We start from the raw sequence: 21,751 nt of genomic DNA on the forward strand, positions 1-21,751 counted from the left end.
GGCACGACTACAGCTGCAGCCTCAGTTGATCTTTTTCCCCTTTTTTTATGCACTTACTTCCATTTCTTTTCAAGTAACTACAGGAAAAAGTAAACACACACTTTTCGTGGTTATTGGGGTACCCAGGGAATAAACTGTTTAAAAAGATTTTGGTTAGAAGGTTAGACTCATCTCACCGGGTTGTTAAAGGTCGAGTGTGTGGGGATTAGTGACATCTGATGGTGCTTTTCGGTTTGGTATCAGGCACGTTGTTTTCCATTACTATAGTACTTCCTCAACATGGCTACGTGACGTTTTTGGTTTACTGAATCATAAGAATGAGTTCATTTAAAAGATTAGTTCAGTACTTCGGAGCGCAGACTCTGTCTGACACAGTCACTGAACTAAAATATGGCAGAACGGCTTGCTCGCGATCGCCGGCTTTCAGCAGTGTTGTTGCTAAATAAAGACTTACCGGCAGACCGTTAAATATCGAGATTCCTGGCTTTTTTTTTAACTGATCTACAGTTCGGCATCATTCGGTTTGATTCTTGTGTTCTTGTGCTCACGACTCTTCCAGTGACGACGCTCTCTGACCAGTCAGTGGCCGGCAGTCTGTTGACGTCACATTTTAGCATCGGCTCAGCTCACTTGGAAGCTCGTAAGAGCAGGTACTAAAAAAAAGCACCAGGTGCTATCACTAATGGAAAAGCAAAAAAAACCAAACAAAACCGAGTAGAGCCGAGCCAAGCCGAGTCGCACTACAACTGTATAGTGGAAAATCACCATAAGGGTCAGACTGCAGATCGTAACAGGGAACGACGGTGCTCTTTCTTTTTTTTGGCAAGCATAAGCTTCTACTTCAAAACCTAAAAAGCACTTTGTCTGTTTGGGCTGCAATGAAAGCATGGCAACACAAGTGAGACCGTCAAGTGAGGCGAAAATGACCAGATGGGCTCAGATCTGCTACTTGAGATCACGATTAAGCTGTTGCTACAAATAAAAACACATCATTTCTATTCATTATGAACAAATAGAGGAATATCATCAACTAAAATCACCACACTGCAGCTTTAACTGAGTCTTTAGCCTCCAATCGTTTCACCATGTACTGCAGTCTGTGGAAAGAGCTGCTGTCAGATTTTCTCGACACGTTCATGGTCAAATTACTGCCTCTTTTTTTTTTTGACTAAAGCTAAATTTACCCTGAAATTAGCCACGTCTCTCTGCCTCATTTAAAAAAAAAGAAAAAAATAGGGGGATTTATTCACATGCAAGTAACACTGAGGTGATGTTGAGTTTTGATCCTGCATCATTTCAATCACTGTTGATCTGTTTGAGTCTTGGTCATAATATTGCGTTTGTGACTGTTTCTGAATCGCTCTAAGCTAATCCATGGCTAAGCTGTTATTGTTGTAACCAAACTACTGAAGTACGGATGTTATTCTTCTCCTGGCAGTTTTCAAACAGCTTGGCTGAATCCAGATTTCCAGACTTCACCGCAGACTTAATAGACACAATACCAGGAAGTCCAGAGGGGCCTCAAACGAACTTTCTGCGGACCAGAGTCCTCTTTAGGTGGTGGACTGTAGAAATATAGATATAAAAAAAGTTATTTGTTCATCTTCAGTATCGAAGGCTATAATATTATTTTGTTACCTTAAATAATAATCATTAAACTTATTGTACTTATAACAGAATATATAAAATTGCAAAAAGAAACAACCCTTTATCCCCAACCCCAGTATCAGATTGAGAGAGCAAGCAGTGGATTTGTCATCACAACACTGTCTGTTTGTAGTGTAAAACAAACGTTGCTGTCACATCAGGATATAGTGTAGCTTGATAAACTCTTGGCTAAAATACTGGGTCACCAAACATAGGCTTTACAAAGACCCTTTGATGTTAATTCTCCTCGCAAAGTGTTTCTTCGACTAAATACCTTCCAAAAATACGTTTTGGAAAGACACGTCGGAGTCCGCGAGTATCCACCGCACCAGACTCGGCCAGTCGGTGAAGAGTTTTAACAGACGTCCTGTGAAGCTGCTCCTATTTCAAGACGCTGGCAATCAGACTGGTTGAGTCCATGTCGAGTGTATTGGCCGCCGCCGCCGCTGCCGCTGCTGCTGCTGTATCTGCTTCACAGGCTTCGATCACACTGTGTTGTGGTTTGGACTGAGTCACTGTCATTTCACTGGAATTTCCTGCCATCTGCACTCAGCCAGAGTTTCTCACAGATTTGCACCTGCTTGTAAATGTTTAGTTTTGCCAGGAGGAGTTGGCAGAGTGATAGGTGAGCACTGATGGCTCCAGTCCAGAAAGAATGAATGAAAACGGACTTGGTTGTACAGGAGAGGAGGACTTGATAGACGGATCTGCTCTTGATGAGACAGAAAGATGAGATAATGTGTTTTTTTTTTTTTCAAAATCAGGTAAATTGGTCATAAGTCACTTAAGCTGCACTCAAATGGTGAGTGCCTAAGGGTAGCAGTGACTATAATGACAAATGTATTTGGTTTAAACGTCAATTACAAAAAATTACACAAGTTGATGGGCCCTTTGCACAGCAGCCATTTTGACAGGCCACAGTGTCAAAAACACCGATATCCAGTAAATAACCAGGTTACAACTCATACGACTTTATGCATATGCTGTCAAAAATGTTGCTCTTAAGCAGGGGTCTCTGAATTTAGCTTAGCTTATCATAAAGACTATAAACAACCTGGCTCTTGAAAGGAACTTGGCTTAGCTGTTTAACACGGTTGCCAGCAAATTTTTGTGTTAAGTTTAAGATTATCTGCTGCTGTAGTGTCATGTTTACCCTACCCTCCAAAACGTTGAACTGTTCCTTAAAGTAAAGCCCAGAAGTACAACTTATTAGCTGTAAAAAAACAAAACAAAACCATTATAAATATACATAATATTTTATCATGCTTAGAAGCAATGTAGAAACTGCACTATATCTCAGATAAAGAAGTACAGAAATGTGGAATATTGTATATAATATGTATAGAAGCATAAAAACACTGTCCAGGGTGTAGTCCGCCTCTCACCTGTAACTACATGTAAGCACTGCACAACACACTGCACGTTACGTTACTTCAAATATGCTACTGCATCTTGCGGAGACATCACACCAGTGTGACGCTTGACAGCACAAGGAAGAGAGAGTCGGGTAAGAAAAAGCAACTTCTGCTCCCCGCAGCATTAAACAGGCACTCGGTGAGAAGTCAGACAGGTCAAAAGGCAAGTAAAGCAATCGGGGTGTTTATAGCGAAAGATGTGCAGCCTTATGCCGTGGAGGATGCAGGATTTCAGCAATTCCTGAACTTTATGAAGAGACACTACGACGAATTGTCAAAGATATAAGAGGTTCTGGATGGACCTCCAGGGCCACTGGAAGCCAACTGTGACTGCTCATTACATTGATTCGGAGTGGGAGATGAAAAACACCGTTTTGTAGACCCGCCCACTTTATGAAAGCCACACAAGTGAGCATCTTTCTAAAACACTGACACAAGCAGTGTCAGAATGGAATGGAAACTAAAATAAATATATAAACGTGTAAATACAGCAATGTCTCTCCTCTTACTGTTTCAAAATCTCTGGATTGTTACAATGATGTGCTTAATCCCTAATCCAGCTGCCTCATTATTTCAGTTGTTGCATGATTGCATGATATGTCCTTAAGAATATCTGATAAAAAAAAGAAAGAAAAATCTAATTATTAGGCTATAGATCTGATACATGTTAGAAGAAAAATAGAAAAAAAAACAACCAAACCAAACAGAAAACCGTGACCCGTGGATGGAAACGTCAGTTTCTTCACTGGTTTTGTCGCCTGAACAGACTTTTTCTTTGAGCAGACTCATAATTTAGACATGACATTGTGTCATCGAGTCTTTATTGGCTCCAGGTGCCGGAATTTGTCACATCACTGCCGTCGCTTCACACTGCCTTCTTCATTAAGCCCATCTCTCACTTGGATGGTGCAGAGATTTCTGCTTGTTTGGAAAAACTGTCCTCAGCGCCTGACCCACTCCCCGGCGCCCGCTCTGCAGCAGACTTGGCTGAAAGAACGAGACTGGCACGCTCAGAAACGAGGTGGCAGCCTGCAGACATGTGGCCCTCGTCAGTGGCATTAACCAAAGTCCAGATTGTTGTTACCCCTGGCATGACCTGACTGCACAGGTGTTTCTGCACCAACTCTCTCTCTCTCTCTCTCTCTCTCTCTCTCTGACCTTTTTACCATAACAAAAATACACTGGCATAATAAAATATTTTCTCGAGGCAGCTACTTCAATTGAGTAAAATCTAAATTATTACTATTAATAAGCAACTGCAACTAACGATTATTTTCAAAATCGATTAATCTGTCGATTATCTTCATGATGAGTTGAGTAATCGTTTGGTCAATATGATGTTAGAAAATGTTTATTAGTGCAAATGATGATGTTCTCGAATGTCTTGTTTTGTCCACAAACCAAAATGATTCAGTTTGAATGATTTCTTTGGGATCTGGAGCAAAGAAATTAAGAAAATATTCACATTTAAGAAGCAAAAAATCAGACGTATTGTTTTAATAATGAAAAATCTTCAAACCAATTAATCGACTGTCAAAATAGTTGAATTCATTTAATAATCGATTAATCGAGTAATTGTTTCAGCTCTAATTAAATATATTTCTGCGTACAATATGTATCGGCTGCTCATTTTTCGCATTGACTTGCAAAAATCCTCATAGGTCGAGCTCTCGATGTTTGACTACAGCTTGAAGGTCTGTCCGGCGTCAGTGACTCGCATGAACTACTCAGTGTTCACTTAAGTTTTGAAAAAAAGGAAAATGAAAAAGAAAAGGTAGCGGTAGCGGTGAACAGCTAACAACAACAGTCTGGCTCCTCCTGCAGCTTCCAGTGTCAGGTCAGCAGCTTCAGTTTGGGCCCCTTCCCTCAGTAAAAATAAATACAGTCAAATAGTCATTTGGCAGTCGGTAAAAAACCACAAAATCATTTAGAGGAGTCAAAGATGGAACAAAAACAGAACATGTTGCTCAGCTGTTATGCATATTCATCACTGCATGCAGAGTACATCGTGTTTTTGGAGGAACAAATTCTTCTACATGTCGGATCAAACAATTAGACCGACAGCAGATTGACCTTCAGTGTGTGAGCAGCTGCTCGTCCCACACCAGGAGGGATTAAAGTTCCTTACTCAGCAATAGGTTTGAACTCAATATGTACAGCACGGGTCTCAAACTCGCGGCCACTCCCGCCACTTAACCCTTCTGTGACCATTTGGCATTCGTACTTCTCATTACCGTAAATCCTAGAGTGTTTGTGATATCTAGAAAATTTAAAAACTATGGACTGGTGATCTGTCCAGGGTGTGACCCCGCCTTTCGCCCTGCGTCAGCTGAGACTGGCACAGCAACTGACGTCAGCTTCTCTGTACCTAAACGGTTGAATAACTGCCAGATATTGAAAGGGAAAGTTATCTTGGAAAAAATGGACAGAAAGCACTCAGTCATTGATGGTTTATTGACAATTCTACAGCCACAGAATCAAAATAAAGGCAACATGATTATCATGGTGGTTATAAGAGGGTTAACATCAAGTTATAATTCATTATTTCTGTATGTTGTTTTATGAATGGATTCATTTTGCGTCATAAAAATAATCTTATAGTGTGAACTAGGTAACGTTTCATATGTCTTTTTTTTCACTTGACTGGCACACTAACAACCAAACTAGACCCTCAGTCACTTTCTTGTTGGAGAAACTTAATTCATTTAATTATCTCATTGTGTCATCAGCACCTACAGAAATTAACAGTCATTTTCAAACTTAAATAGTACAAATAGCATTTGTCTGTGCAATCATTCTGCTCTTGTAATTTCAATATTTTTCACACACAATCTAGTTTACACTGTATCCTGTTTATATCACTCCTAATATAAGACGAGGAAGGAAAGGAAAACAAGGTTATGGACCCTGGTTTTGTTTTTCACGGTTACTGATTTGTTTCAGGGACTGGTTTAAAAAGAAATCATGCTAAAATTAAATATCTAACAAACCAAAAGTCAACAAAACCAAAAACAACTGTCAGTTTTGAGGAGCAGAGAATCTGCCAGCAGGATCTGTGGTCACGCTGTGAATTTCACTGGTGAAGTGAAGTGTGTGTCACTGTAAGAATGTAAAGCAGCCAGATGTCGGAAAACCAAAAGTATGCTTATTCAATTTCCTCTGAACAAATAAAGGTTAATGACCTGAACATAGTTTAATAATAATTTATCATCACATGCCATTTGGGTCCATGAAAATTGCTTTCGCAGTATTAACCTATTTTAAAAACACGGGCCAAGCCTATTGCACAAATAAAGAAAAGTGTAAACTCTCACTCTGCCGCCAACCTTCTGTGTTGCTTGGATACCAGTCTCTAATGTCTTCTTTGTAATAACACAAGCGACAGTTGTGAAACTAGTTATGTAATTCAGATGTTTTCTTTTGTGCCCAGTCAGCCACATTTATGAGGATTTATTCCCTCGCAAACATATTGTCCTAACCTGAAATATACTGCACACGTGGGAATTTCTACCCCGCAAAATTGCCTCATATATTTTTTCTCAAATCCAGGAAATAAGATTTACAACACTTATTTTCCTCCTCTTAACAAAAATAAAGAAATAAAAAAAAAAATCAGGATTCAATGATGATGCAAAATCCATGTCTCTGTATCTTATTTTGACAGTGATTAGACAACTTCCTGCTTAAAACTCAAACCTTTTCTGCTCACAAATAATTGCCTAGCGACTCCCTAATGTTAGACAATGAAACGTGACACGTTCACTTGATTTTACAACATAAAGTAGTAAACATTTCCAGAGGAGTTTATGGTTCCAATCCCTACTTTCAGGTCTTCGTCGCCACAGCGTGGTGACTAGGGCCGCAGTGATTATTCGCTTAATTGATTACTAAATTTAAGGTCTTTTTTAATAATTAAAACTAAACTAAATTAAAATTAAAAGCTTGCCTGATTTTTCAGCCTCTTCAATGTGAATATTTTCTGGTTTCACAAAGAAATCATCAAAACTGAAAGTTTGGTTTTGTTGACAAAACAAGACATTTGAGAACGTCATTTTGAGGTTCGGGAAACACTGGTTAACATTTCCTGACATTTTCGGGCCAAAACAAATACTCTTAATTAACCGAGAAAACAATGGACACATAAAATAATCATTAGTTGCAGCTCTAATGGTGTATATTTTCAAAGACGGTATGATTTAGGTTGTAGTAAATGACCTGCTAGCTCATCCCCAACAAAACACATCCCTTTGTAAAATACAATTACAATGTGACACTGTCCAAACTGCAAAAGTCAAGGCTTCAAAATGGCAGTTTTCTCAAAAGGATCAAAAAAGTCTGTCCTATCCAGTGGTTGTCGTCATTGTGTTTTCCCCACTTGTGTCCCGTCTGATGACCTATGTCCAATACTGACTAATTTTATCTCTGTTTTGACCTCCACAAACTCCTGAGCCGAATCTCTGACTCTGTCGCTGCTAAATCCACATGCGTTTCCTGGCTGTTTGCAAGTGTTATCTGTTTATCTGGTGCACAGCAGGCTCGTCTGAGCTTTTTACACGGTAACAGCTGTCGGCTGCAGTGAGACCAAACCAAGACTTATGGGCAGTAAAAGCCAAAATAATGAGCTCAAACACGTCTCGATGCTCAACACAGCTCTGGGGGAATCGCAGTTGGGTGATATTTTCACATTACACACACGTCAGTTGAGACACTGTCAATAAAAAATGAAAAATCATTGATTTAGTGCCGCTTTCAAAGCAGGAGTGACCAGCTGCTCCGAGTTCATGCAGACGCTATTCACTGGCTGTGTCCATAAAGAATTTGGACATTTGGTTTTAGTCATAATACATAACAGAAAGCGTAATTTTTCCACGAATGTGGTGGTCACATGCACCTGATGAACTGATAACACAATTTTTCTTTTGCTTTACGTCCTCACAATATGAAACTATGAGAATCTACGTGTGCTGAGCTTCAAATTCCTTTATATTAAGTGTTAGGTTATAGAGAGTAAATGAATAATGACAGAATATAATATTTCCCTGATGCAAATTCAGCTAAAAGGCCCCATGTTTGCAAGAGTCTGTCACTGCAAATCCACTCTGACGCCTCCGTAACACCACCGAGGATCATCTGGGAAGAACGGGATTAGGAAACTTCATCCGTGTATTCACTTTTTCTTGTTTCAATAAGGATCTGTTTCCCATGTTTCAGTTGAACCTAAAAGAACAAAAAAAAAAAGTTTGCAATTTAAGAACCAAAGTACTTATTGTTGAGACAACTACACATTTGCTTGTCCTGAAACGCCACAGCTGTGTTTAGCTAACCTCAGTGAGTGAGTCTTTAAGAGACACCACATGAGATGGTCCTGCTCTTTTATAAAGTTCCGTGGCTCGGCTGAGGCTTTGTGGGACACTTTTCTTAGTTTTACTGTCTGACTCGTCCTTTTGGAAACGGACCAAAGTGGTATGTGAACAGACACTGCTTTTTGCTATATTTGCTGCTGTATTTTTAAGATTTATGTGATATGAGTTGGTGTTTATATGCAGGTATTGTGATGTCTTTTGAAAAGGGAGGCTCTACAGTACAGGATGATTAATCAGATTTAGTCTTGGATTACAGTGAGTCTAATGTTTTGTTTGGATGTAAAATCCCACAGTTTGACCTCAAAACTCTAATATTGGTTTTAGTTCTTGCAGCAACAGGTACAAGGTTGCAATTATCGTGTTTAAAACACACCAAACCACATGTGTCATTAATCCAGTTCAAGCCTTAGACACGTCGCAACCTCTCTAATTAAGACTCGGCCACAGTTCCCATGATTGGTCTGCTACATGGCTCTGGTGGTGGTGGTGGTAGAGGGGCGGGGCAACTCCAGTGAGTTACTGGAAAGATCATAAAACTGTAAACCCGACTATACCCGGAAACTATGGGCCTGAACCTACACTTAGTGAGTCCTTCGTCAGCTAATATAACTACAGACGTGAACTTACTCATCCTCGTAGCCGGGTTGGGTTCTGGCTTGTAAAATATCCATCCACACATAAATCCCATTGAATCTTTCCAGTGACTAATTACACATGGCAGCGATCCTGTTGTAAATTAGATCATCATTATCTGACAGATGGCAGAAAAGAGTGGAAATCAGGTCTGCTCCAATAAACACTCGGGGACTTCTGCACAGTGGAGCTACTGTGTGTGTGTGTGTGTGTGTGTGTGAGGGTGGAGTAGGGGTGGGGCTTCTGTTTGACCCACCATTTCCCGCCATCTCCCTGACCTGCATCGGTACAACCAGTGGAGAGCGGTGGCCCGTTGCTTGTCCTCTGTTGAGTATCATCTGGAGCACGTTTCAGGCCATCGGCTGCCACACAACGCCTGGCTGTTTGCCGTGAGGGTGGCCTCAGTGCCTGCAGTAATGAATCAGCTGCAGCCGTCACAGCAGTTCCGAAGAAGCTAAATATACACTTGCGGCGGCGGCGGCGGCGCAGTCAGACATGTTTGATTGAAGCTTGCTGACAAGGGGGTCGGACACGCTGTTTGTTTGGGTTTTACCTCATCCAAAAACGTCTCCGCCGATCACCCCGGTGTGTGAATGCAGTGTTGTTGATGGGTGATAAATGAGGGAATAAGCGCTTCACCCTTTGGAACGGCATGGAAAGTTGAATCACAGTTCTGCACGATCACAATATTGCCTGTGTAATCTTAGCTGAAAATAACTCACACCAGTGTTGGAATGTGTTTTTTCATGTCCTGGAGATACTGTGTGTAGCCTGAGTTGGTGTTGTTAAGTTCTGAGGGCAACACGCCTAAGACTCAAAAAGAAAATATTTCTGGTTCACAATTTTGGTCCATTATTGTCAATTCTATTTTATATTTCACTTAAATTCCCACAGTCTAAAGACACTAAAGACACTACTAAACGTGCGCTAGAATGTGATTAGAATGTGTCAATAGTGCGTTCAGAATCAGCTGTTTATCCCGGATGATGGATTGTGTAACGTGATTTTCGTATTTTCGCATTAAAACCACTTGAGCTCAGGTTCAACTGTTCTCTATGGGACGACTTTTATCGTAAGTCGCTTTGGATAAAATGACGTCTGCCAAATGACATGTAATGTAATGTAACGCCACAGAATAGGTTTTTTCACTGCGGTGAGCTCGGCGGCGATTGGACAAAAACGTCTCTTCCCACGGAGTCAATGGAGCAGTGGGTGGGTGCGGGCGCTGGGATTCTGTATGATGATTGGAGGAACTGTCTGAAAGGCGAAGCCAGTTTTTAATTGACAGCGTTGAAGAAACATACGCAACAGCAGAGCCTTTTCTGCCTCAGTCCTGAAGACAAATAGCTGGTCGTTGTGTGTTATTTGCTCGGCAACATAGACCATTTTCATTTGTACATATGCACTGTAAATGAAAACACTATTATAGCATTTTTAGTTTTGCATAATTTTCACGTTTCCTTGTTCTAGTTGTTCGTTTGTGTAAATATCTGTGCCTGAAATGAGCTTCCCCTGTTTCAAAGATCACTAACTGCCATTGGTGTGTAATTGTGTTGAGTATCTGGTTGTGTGTCTCTTTTATGTCGGTCCTGTGATAGACTGGCAGCCTGCACAGAGTGTAACCTACCTCTTGCCCAACATCAGTTGGGATTGACTGTCAAATGTTAAGTGGATGGATGGATGGATGTTTTCAGCCCCTTTGGTGTGTTTCTGTTTTTGGTGTGATCCTGTTCTCACAGTAAATTGTGACACAATCCGACAAAATAACCATACACATGAAAGCTAGTGACAACAGTGGTGCCGTAAATTCAGTGACACTCGCATGCAAAACGCTCACTCAACAACAGTCAACAACAGAACAGTAGATGCAGAGAGAGGCGTGAGTCACTCACAGGGGAGTCCTGATGGCCTCATCAATGGAAAGTAGCTAAAAATCACTTTAACAACAGGCATCCGAAAGGTTGATAAATGTAGCAACAAATGCAACCAGTTGGCAACACTGTTTGTAAACACAACGTAATTATATGTAATAGTATAATAATGACATAAGAGTCCATGCCAACTCTTTTTCAAAGGGCAACATTTAACGAGGAACCTCCCAACACTCTTGTATGATGTGTTTCAGTGTGTTTTGTATTTGTGCTTGTTGTGCGTTAAGGTGACTCATGAGGGTTTGGTTTGTGTCTCCCACAGAGCATGAGCGATGACTGACCACGCAGCAGTACGGAACAAATGACAGAAGATTACACATGATGCCAGCAGCAGGAGATCAATCTAATCTGATTATGTTTAAGTAATGAAAGATGCTGTGGATGGGCTTTTCCTCCATTGGATTCCTTGAGTTACTCCAAGACGATTAACAGCGAAGATTTTTACTGAAGGTATCTCTTGGTAGAAGTCAGAGAGCAGGAGCCAGCATGTGGCCCCCTGACCTTGGGCCCCCAGACGTCCAGCTGACTCTACCTGGTTTTGGGAGTGCCTTTGAAGATGCTGAGGACCTCCAGCCACCACTGTCATCTGCAGGATTCTGTCCGTCTTCAATCCATTCAGGTGGTCTGTGCTGTCTCCCAATGACGTCCCTGTCACTGTCCTCCCTGGGTAGAGACCTCACGTCCTTACTGAGCTGTAAGACTAATGGATCCCACACAGAGAAATCTGTGGAGGACTTTGCCACCACAGCTCACATAGACCCTAAAGACACCCAGAGGTTCAGCTGCTACCCTCAGTCCTCCCTCCCTTTATCGTACATGCTCACTGGATGTGCCACATCTCCCACTTACTGCTCCCCTTCATCCTCGGTTTCCTCTGCCTCCTCATCCTCCTCCTTATTTTTCCCCTCTTCCTTGCCTTCCTCCGACGCCAACAACAAAACATCTCAACAACAACTGACGGTACAAGACGAGTACCACACCATTAAACAAGAACCTGTAGATAATTTCTTGCCATGTAAGACGGAACCGTTTCACATGAACAGCCAGCAGGGGGAGCTGTTTCAGGTTGACCAGCCCCTCGAATGCCACGACGGTCAGAATGGCACCCAGACACCTCTGCACTCTCCGGGGCTTAATGGACCCGTAGGACAGGAAGCCAGAGTGGACCAACAGAAGCAGCTGTGTCACTGGATCGACTGCAATGTCACTCACAGCAGCCAGGAGGAGCTGGTGAGGCACATCGAGAAGGTTCACATCGACCAGCGCAAAGGGGAGGAGTTTGCATGTTTCTGGGCGGGCTGTGTGAGGCGCCACAAACCCTTCAACGCTCGCTACAAGCTGCTCATCCACATGAGGGTTCATTCCGGAGAAAAGCCCAATAAATGCATGGTGAGTCAAGCTACTGCCGAATGGTTGATTAATGACAAACCAGCCTGTTTTCATTCCAAGGGTGTCATTTCCTGCGTCGCCTTACAAGGGAAGCACTCAGAGCCACCGTCCCGGGTGTCCATGCACACATAAACGCCACTGTGAGCTTCAAGCCGGTTCTAATCAGTTACTGACAAGGAAAATATATAACCTATTATTAATGATTTATTTTTGGTCATGGAAATTCTGATGATATCAATGAAATTAAAGTTTGTCTTAGTGTGAGCCAACAGCGAATAGCCACAAAGCCTTACCTGGATATTTATCCCAACCTTAACCTCAGTCCTATCCTGGTCCCTAATCCTAACACTTACCCCAATCTCTGCCTTTTATTTTACCCCTTCTCTGCTCTGCTCTTGGGCTGAAAACATGTTGTGGTAACTTATTTTTGTACGACTAAACATTGACCAAATTTTAAACAACACCTATGCCACTTCCTGTGTGCAGCAGGTGGATGTCATTGGGCATCACAAGGTAGCGGCACCACTATTTAAAAGTTACACCCAGCTTTAAGTCTTTGTCTGCAAATGAAACGTAAAACACAAGACATTATCGAGCTGACGCAGCAGTAATGGAGGAAGGTGGTTTTTACAGTCATGCAGGAATCAAACTGGCAAGTGCAGCAACTGCTGCTGCTATTTTGAGTCAAAACACATCTCGTGTCCAACTCTTATGTTTGCTTCCTTCGGGTCATTTTGGGGATTAACTGCTTTGAAAAGGCATTAACTTGCTTACATTGTGTCTCGACTTCCCTCAGACTGTGCAGCCAGTGATCAACTGTCTGTTAGACAGAGATGATCAAACGGTTTCCGCTGCTCACGACAGGTTTCCCTGACTCATGCGTGCTGGAGGGAAAAATGTGGCAGCAGAGCGGAATGAATGGAAGATGTGTCTGCACTGTAGCGCTGAGCCTGCGAGGATGAGCACATCACCCTGTGGTGATTCTAACAAATGCAGCGAATTTAGGAGCAGAAGATATTTTAGTCAGTGATGAAATAAACAAATTATTCCTGGAGATAAAAAAAAAATCTGCTTGTCTGGCAAATGCAGTCTGACTAAAGTTGTAATCCTTTAATCCTGGTTTATTTTGTGACATCTGTCATAACAACATGTGTGGTGAGGTCCAGTGTGTAAGAACTAGTGACGTTAATGACAAGAACTACGCTGGCCTTCACATACCAGAAAATATGTTGTACATTAAAGGCTGATTGGAAAGCCATGAAAACCAAATCATTTTCTTTTAACGCACAAACATACGTAATGGCCAGTAAACCCTCCTAAATGTTACGCAAAGGACCTTTATGTGCCAGAATATTTGGGTCAGCAAACAAAATTGTGTTACTCCAATCAAGACAGTTATTATTCAAGCAGAAATTCTGAATATTCTCTGTTTTAATATTCTTCAGTGTTATAAATTCCTGTGACTTTCGATAAGCTGTATTTTGCTTTCACCATGTTGGTCACAGTGACCAAAAAAAAGTATAGACTTTACTTTGGGCACATTTAAAATTTGTGACATACTGAAATACCTAACACTGATATAATTATTATAGTGCTAACTTCAAATTCTTTCCATATATACAGAAAAATATCGTCGCAAACAATGATTTCCAATTGGCTGCTGCAACTCGATCACTAAATATTACCTCAATGTCAAACCATATTGAATTGTCGATCATGTAGTAATGCAGATTTTATAGCATTACAAGTGTACCTAATAAGCTGGACACTGAGTGTACATAGAGACGAAAGCAGTCAGTCTAAATTCATAAAATGCTGACCACAAATTGTATTCGCACAGGGAAAAGTGAGCATTTCCTGTCAATGATTCTGGACAACACATCTCGTAAAATATGCAGGTTGTCTTTGAAGGAGGGTGAACCATAAAGTCAAAATGGTTACACAAAAACAAGATGTGCATCAAAGATAAAGACAAAACCAGACCACCTTAGGTTGTAGTGCTTAGACAGACACTGTCCGACTGTTTCTGCATAAACCATCACAACTGTGGCCTTTGAGTCCCAGCTCTGCCTCACCCTCCATCACTTGTCATGAGTCATTCTTTGAAACACATCCCGTCCCTGAGCCTGAGCGACTTGGGGCCCTGATCCCCCAGTGACTCTGCCGCTGTCAACCTGCGACTCCTATTAATAATTCATTCATAAATATCCACTCAAGCGCGAACACGCGCTTCGTATTTATATGAATTACTTCATTAAAATGACATAATCTGTTAGCCTCTTGTAAATGCGTTCACATGGAGAGTCCACTGCAACAACAGATTAATAAGATTAAATCTTAACCAACACAAAATAAACAGTCATTAGTCACACTTGGGCTACGCGAATAACGTCATGTCATTTTCATAGAGCGCTCAGGCCAGCACATGTAAATTAGGTCATTGCTGGTGCTGCAATGGAAAATGAATATGTCACATGAATGTAGTCAGTGTTTGATAATTAATTCAACTCTATTTACCAGCTCGTAAAGTCAAGTCTTAGAATAGACAGGTGTTATTCAGGCTGTAAACACCAGTGTTTTTAAATCCTCAGCAGTGGAGTCATCATTCATAGATTATTATACTGAAATGACACGTTTCTTAAAGTAACATAATGTAGGATTTGCTCTCAGGGTCCCCCCACAGTTGGTAAGTGGTATTGTTAGTTACAACTATCGTAAAGAACTCTAATGTACAAACAAGCGGGTACAGTATGTTATAGCATCTATTACAAATATGATTATGAAAACAAACCCCGATAAAGAAGACAGTGCTTTAGTTTGTTACAGTTAGTTACATCGTGTCCATGCAGACCTGCATTGTGACTAGTAGGATTTGTTGTAAATATCTGTGAAGTCATCAGTGTTTGTAAATAGTAACTGAGTTAGTAGCTGAGTTACTGCATTGTTAAAGAAATAAAACTTTGCAGCTCCTGTGTGGCTGAGAGAGCCTGGACGAATGAAAACAGCTTCAATAAGCTTAATTATAATACCGTAATAATAATTTATTAGTATACAATTATTAAGTCATTTTATTGTCAGTAACGGTAACTGTGTTGTATCGACTGAAACAGTAAGTAGTTTGATTACCCTGTTACTAAAGAAAATAACGCTGTCACATGTATTGATCCCCATCACTGGACCTTATTCTTACTAGTCCAAACTACAGTTACAGATTTTTTTTTTTTCTTGTCAGAATGACGTCACAGATATTAGCAATCCGTTTATCTATAATTATGAACCCCAAACGCATGGACGGCAAAAGTGACGTCATTCGGACTAGTAAAACTTAATTACTGATGAAGAAGGATGCCACAGATATTGGTCGTGAATATTCTGTCTACTGATTAAATGTTAAAACTTTTTGCCATAGCAACCTGCAGGTGTGCTGGCAGTAAAACACAAGGAAAAACACATTGTAGCCACTTAAAGAACCTAATATAACTTATGTCAGCTTAAAATGTCCATTAGCATTCCCCTTAGTGCATTAATGTGTTTTTTTTTAGTAACTGAGTTTGAGATTTTAAAGTAAAAGATCACTGAGCTCCATTGTGTTATTGTTGTTATTGTTTTTTTCCCCTCTGACTCATTTTATTTCTTAAGTGTTTTGGCGTCACATTTCATGCATGAATGACGTATGATGAAAAAAACAACACCACAGGACAGACCAGCCACTGGCAATGGGACTGGTATTAATCATCTCTGGTACTAACCAGCTTATTTGAATGTGAAAGAGGCTTAAAATGACAGTTGGCAGCTGCTCCCGTGTCCCACTTTGTTTCAGGGGAGCAAGATAGAGCAAACTCATACAACTGTTCTTCATTTAAAAAAACAACAAAAAAACAACAGAACTATCCCTTTATTGTCATTAAAGCTTGTGAGAGGGCTGAGGAAAGTGCAGAGAACAGAACAAACACACTTTTGATTTTGGTCTTTTCATAGGATTTCTCAACACGAATGTAAAATATAGAATAACCACAGCCTGATCCTTTAAATACGTGGAATGAAGAACAACACCTAGAAATGAAATGATCGACCATATGAACACAGGGAAATGCTGCGGGGAAGACAATTGGAAGAGAACATTTTAAAGAACAACAAACTGAATCTCGAGTTACAGGATGAACCATAGATTGGATCTTTGAATGTCAAACAGTGTAATGCACAGTTTCCTAGAGTTTATTACGATTAGTATTCATTTTCTCATGGTATATCACAGTAAAGGAAACATAAACGGTAACTGAATCTGTGCTGGAATTTCTGCTCTGTCAGATCATTTAGAAATCTGTTTCTATTTAGGAACCATCTGCAAATGCAGGGGTATTTCCTTAGTTTGACTTTGTAACTGCTGTAGTGTTGTGGTGGGTTGCATGACTGGATGTGCCTCTGTCTTTTTGTCAAACATGTCGTGACATTGACATAAAAGCTGCAAGATGTTGCAGTCAAATCTGAAATGCACATAAAAAGTCTCCATCCACAGTTTTCTTGTTCACTTTTAAAACGTTTGCTCTCAGCTTTTTTTGATTTTGTGCCACGGATTAATTAAACACCATGATGTAGCGCTGTTTTTTTATGTGAAAAAAGTAAATGAGGTGAATGACATTTACCGACATAATAAAACCCCGGGATGAATATGAGGATATTTTCCACATGTCCTTCCAGATGAGTTTAGAAGAGAATGAAAACAGACCAGGGCCAAATTTAAAGACCTATTTCTAAAACACCATTGTTCTTTTCAGGAAAAAAAAAAAAATCAACTTTTAATATGTGTAAGGAGGAATGGTCCCGTCAATTCAATTTGTGTTAACATCATGGATAAAAATAATGAAGTAACCTTATGAAATCCAGTTTTTTTTTCTTCTCCTGCGATTGTTCACCCTCTGTTTCCGTTAGTCCTGCAGGAGAGCCAGAACATGCATTGAGAAATATGTACATTTAAACTCTGACTTACATGTCAGATTGGACAATGCAGAGAATTTAAAATGTTGAACATTTGAGATTGAATGTGACAGAGTTTCTGAAAATGAAGTTATAAAATGTTGGTTTATGGTCTCTATGGTGCGTTTAGCCTGCTGACTGTGCGTGGCTTGTGTCCAACAGAAACACTTTTTTAAAGCGTGTGTGTGTGTGTGTGTTGTGGTTTACCATGACCTGTTTATAGCTTATCATTTATTCAAATCAATTGTAAACTGTGATAAATGACCTCCTTATTTATGAACAGGAAAAAAATGATTTGCATGTTGGAAGTGAGGTTTAAAGTGCACAGCGTGTGCACAGTATGGGCTTTGCACAAGTCCAGTTTTGCAAATTAAACCAGGATAACACATGTTGCTGCACCAGGTTGTGTGTGGTTTGAAAGGATTGCACTAAAACTGTGGTAGTGAAGTTTTGACAGAAAAATTTCAATACAACTGCATGAACATTACCATGACCATGAGGGTGCATTCACACCAGTCCTTTTTAATTGAAACCCTAGTTCGTTTGCTCGGAAAAGCCGTTGGGTTCGTTTGGGGAGGCGTGAATGCACAACCGAACTCTGATGTGTGCACCACTAAAGTGCAGCAGTGTGAAAGCAAACTCTGACCGACTGAATGTTGCAACCACCCATTGAAGCGAGTCCCCAAACGCAACGAGTCGAGCGGTCTATTAGGTGTGAAAACGGCCTAAATCTCTGTATTCAAGGCTGCGTGGACACAGAAATCTGACAGTGAATGCAGACCTGTGTCAGTTCAGGAGACACGAGTGAGCCGGTCATACTGGAATCCATGAGGCTTTTTCCCCTAAGGGGATGCACCGAGTGTTGCCATCATCGCCCTGCATTGGCAGTGAGGCGAAGCCAAACAACAACAGAGGAGAGTATGACTGTGCATGCTGTTTTCGAGGACACTCAGAAATTAATCAGAGTTGAACCTATGAGCCTCTGTTTTTCTCCTGCACACTGGGGCAGTTGATTTCATTTACAGCATAAAAGCACTATGTTATCCTATGGTCTTTGTCAACACAACACAGAATCCTCACTGGGGTCTGACGCCAGCAGTAGCAACTGACAGTACAGTGCCCTCCTATGGTATTGGACCAGTGAGGCCAATTCCTTTACTTGTTGGACATCTGTTGCTGACTACGCCAGTGGTTTCTTTCTTCTTCAGGACATTCCAAATGGTTGCACTGGCTATGGCCAATGTTTGTACAATGGCTCTGATTGATTTCCCATCTTCTCTCAAATTCACAATTGCTTGTTTTTCACCCGTAGACAGCTCTCTGGTTTTCATGTTGGATGCACTTCTAAATGCAGTCTGCACATGCAGAAAACTATCCTACCAATCTGAAACTGAACGTAGACATTCAGCGCTATTTATTGTTTGAATAAAGAATGGAATAAAGGAATTGGCCTGATTGTTCCAACACTGTAGGAGGGCACTACATATATGACACTCACCAGACAGGATGTGCTGCTGCCACTTTAATAATATTTATAATTGATTTAATAAGAGCTGCCAATCATGGCCCTTGGTCAGATTTTGTACGGCCCGCAGCTTCGGCTTTATCATGTATTATTTATGGTCACATGTCGTCCTCATTAGCTCAGCTGGTTATGTTATTATGATATTTTTGTTCATTTAGTCACTCCTGTGTGGCTTAGATTTGGTTACATTTCCATTTAGAAATGATAATTGTGACAGGGAGAAAAGTTTTTTATTATAAAACAGTGCATTTATAGGTAACTTTTACTGTTAAAAAAAAAAGTCTGAATCTTCACATTATCAAATCTGTTTGGAACCCAATATACTGTAAACCTATTAAATCAAAGCCTTGGTGGAATTCTATTATAATGTGGACCTACCAGTCTGTAGGAGAGATGCTTCCAACCCTTAAGCAAAGGTGAAACAGGTGCTTAAATATCATACTTAAGTAGAAGTAAAATAAAACCGCCAGTCTAAATTTCTACTCACGTAAGCAGTAGCTCATGTAAAGTCATTTATTATCATTTATTATGTACCCAATTCAAAGTCATTTTTAGTGGAGATCATCCCATAAAACATTTTCAAAGAATACAACCATTCAAGGTGATATTAATTGTGGATTCTTTAGACAATCCTACTTTTCTTCACCAACACGGTCACAACTTGTCACGACTTTCAGAAATTATCTTCCTTTCATTGTCTATTCACCATTTAGATTTTTTGAAAAATAACCACATTTAAGGTGAAGTAAAATTACAAAGGATGTTGAAGATGGAGCTGCTGCTGGGCAGAAGGAAAAGAGGTTGACCACAGAGAAGGTTCATGGGTGTTGTGAGGGAGGACATGAGGACAGCTGGTGTAACAGAGGAGGACACGAGGGAGAGGACGAGATGGAGGCAGATGATCCACTGTGGCAGAAGCCAAAAGAAGAAGTGAAAGTAAAATTACAGATTTTAAACACTACGTACAAACGTACCAGTACACACGAGAAACTACTCAATTACAGTAATGTGAGTAAATATAAGCCTACATAAGCACATATGACCGTCTTGATTGTGCCCACTGGAAAACGTGTGAGCCGCTGACTTTCGCTCGGGGTTTTGTTGGTCATACGCACAATCACTTTCCACTGCATTGTGCCAACAATGCGCCTGACCACACCTCATTTAAAACCAACACATGCATATGTGTGTGTGCCGGGTGTAAGACAGGGCTTTTTGACTTCAGAAAACACTCACTTAACTTGTCCAAGTGCTGAAGTCTCATTTTAGCTCTGTTTTCCACATTCTGTCTCCCATCACTTGGAAACAAACTGGGCAACACCAGCCTATATTCATGCTCGTCAGGATAGCTTGAAATTAAATTTACCTATTAGAATACATAGCACTGTCCATGTTTGGCTTTTGGCTTTTTTAATTTACACTCACTCATTCACTCATCTTCTACCACTTTATCCTCCACTCACTCATTCACTCATCTTCTACCACTTTATCCTCCAATCTCAGCTGACATAGGGTGAAAGGTGGGGTACACCCTGGACAGGACACCAGTCCATCACAGAGCCACACATAGAGACAAACAACCACTCACAGCTATGGTCAGTTTAGAGTGTCCTATTTGCCTAATCTCCAAATCTGCATGTTTTTGGCCTGTGGGAGGAAACCGGAGAACCTGGAGGAAACCCACACACACACACACGGGGAGAAAATCTGTGGACGCTAATATCAAAAGTGTACACAAGAGGATCAATTGAAATGCCAGTTTCTTGTCAAGACTGCTGGTTGGACATCTTTGAAAACCCATCACAATTTCTGGAACTGTGAAACAGATGTTCTGATATTCATACTAGGGCTGAACAATTCATTATTGTAATGTTATTGAAATCGCATTAGGAGGCACAGTATTTGTTAAAGCCAAAATGTGTGTCTAAATATCATTTTAGATGAATTATTGTCTTGACCTGTAACACATCTTACTCTATAGACTGAAGAGAACGTCTTTGTTTCTCACAGACCTGCACAAATATCACAAACCATATCACAATCGCAGTTGCTGTCAAAATAATTGCAATTAGATATTTATTCAAAAATGGTCCAGCCCTAATTTTAAACACGATGACCGGAGACGCTGTGTGAAAACGATTATGATGCCTGTGTAGATCAGGTGGGTAAAGTCAACTACATCTTTCCTGCTCACAGCAGCCAAAACTGTTGGAACATACATTATATATAAGCATGTGAGAATCATATAAAGGCAGATTTGAAAAAAATATAATAAATAAAATCTAAGTCATTTTAAAATGCATCATGCACGTTTTTTCCATTTAGAACTGTTATTGAAGACAGAGGAGGAACATGGCCAATCTTTTATCATGCAAGTCTAAATTGAGTCTCTTATATTAGAGGCAGCTGTGGCTCAGGGGGCAGTTGAGGTAATTTTAGACAAAAGTGTGTGATAAATGATGGAAGTACACCAACGCTCAGAACCGACATCCTGTGTGTTGTGGAAATACTAGCGTACTGTACAAGTCCCAGGTCGATGTTCAGTATGAAGTTGTAGTTAACACTGTTTGATGTTTTCTCTTTTTCAGTTCGAAGGCTGCTCTAAGGCATTCTCCCGTTTGGAAAACCTGAAAATCCACCTGAGGAGCCACACGGGAGAGAAACCGTACATCTGTCAGCATCCTGGCTGCCTCAAGGCCTTCAGCAACTCCAGTGACCGTGCCAAACACCAGCGCACACACCTGGACACGGTCAGTAAACAACGTCCCGCACTACAACTGCACCTCACAGGGTTCCCACGGTCCTTAAAATCCTTGAAAGTTTGGGAATTTTTTTTGCACCAGATAGAATTTGTGTTGAAATTCACTTTGTTTA

At 40.7% G+C, this 21,751-nt stretch overlaps 1 protein-coding gene across 1 annotated transcript in view; it reads left to right on the forward strand.

Moving 5' to 3' along the window:
- The window catches only part of LOC122765570 (zinc finger protein GLIS1), a 49,389-nt gene that overhangs the window by 7,603 nt on the left and 20,035 nt on the right, over nt 1-21,751 (forward strand). Inside the window, exons 2-3 of the mRNA XM_044019947.1 lie at nt 11,252-12,378; nt 21,466-21,627. Coding sequence (XP_043875882.1) covers nt 11,476-12,378; nt 21,466-21,627 — 1,065 coding nt within the window. The 5' untranslated portion in view covers nt 11,252-11,475. The remainder of the gene's footprint in view (nt 1-11,251; nt 12,379-21,465; nt 21,628-21,751) is intronic.

The sequence above is a fragment of the Solea senegalensis genome, linkage group LG1 (assembly GCF_019176455.1).
Source record: "Solea senegalensis isolate Sse05_10M linkage group LG1, IFAPA_SoseM_1, whole genome shotgun sequence".
In the NCBI taxonomy this organism is placed as follows: domain Eukaryota; kingdom Metazoa; phylum Chordata; class Actinopteri; order Pleuronectiformes; family Soleidae; genus Solea; species Solea senegalensis.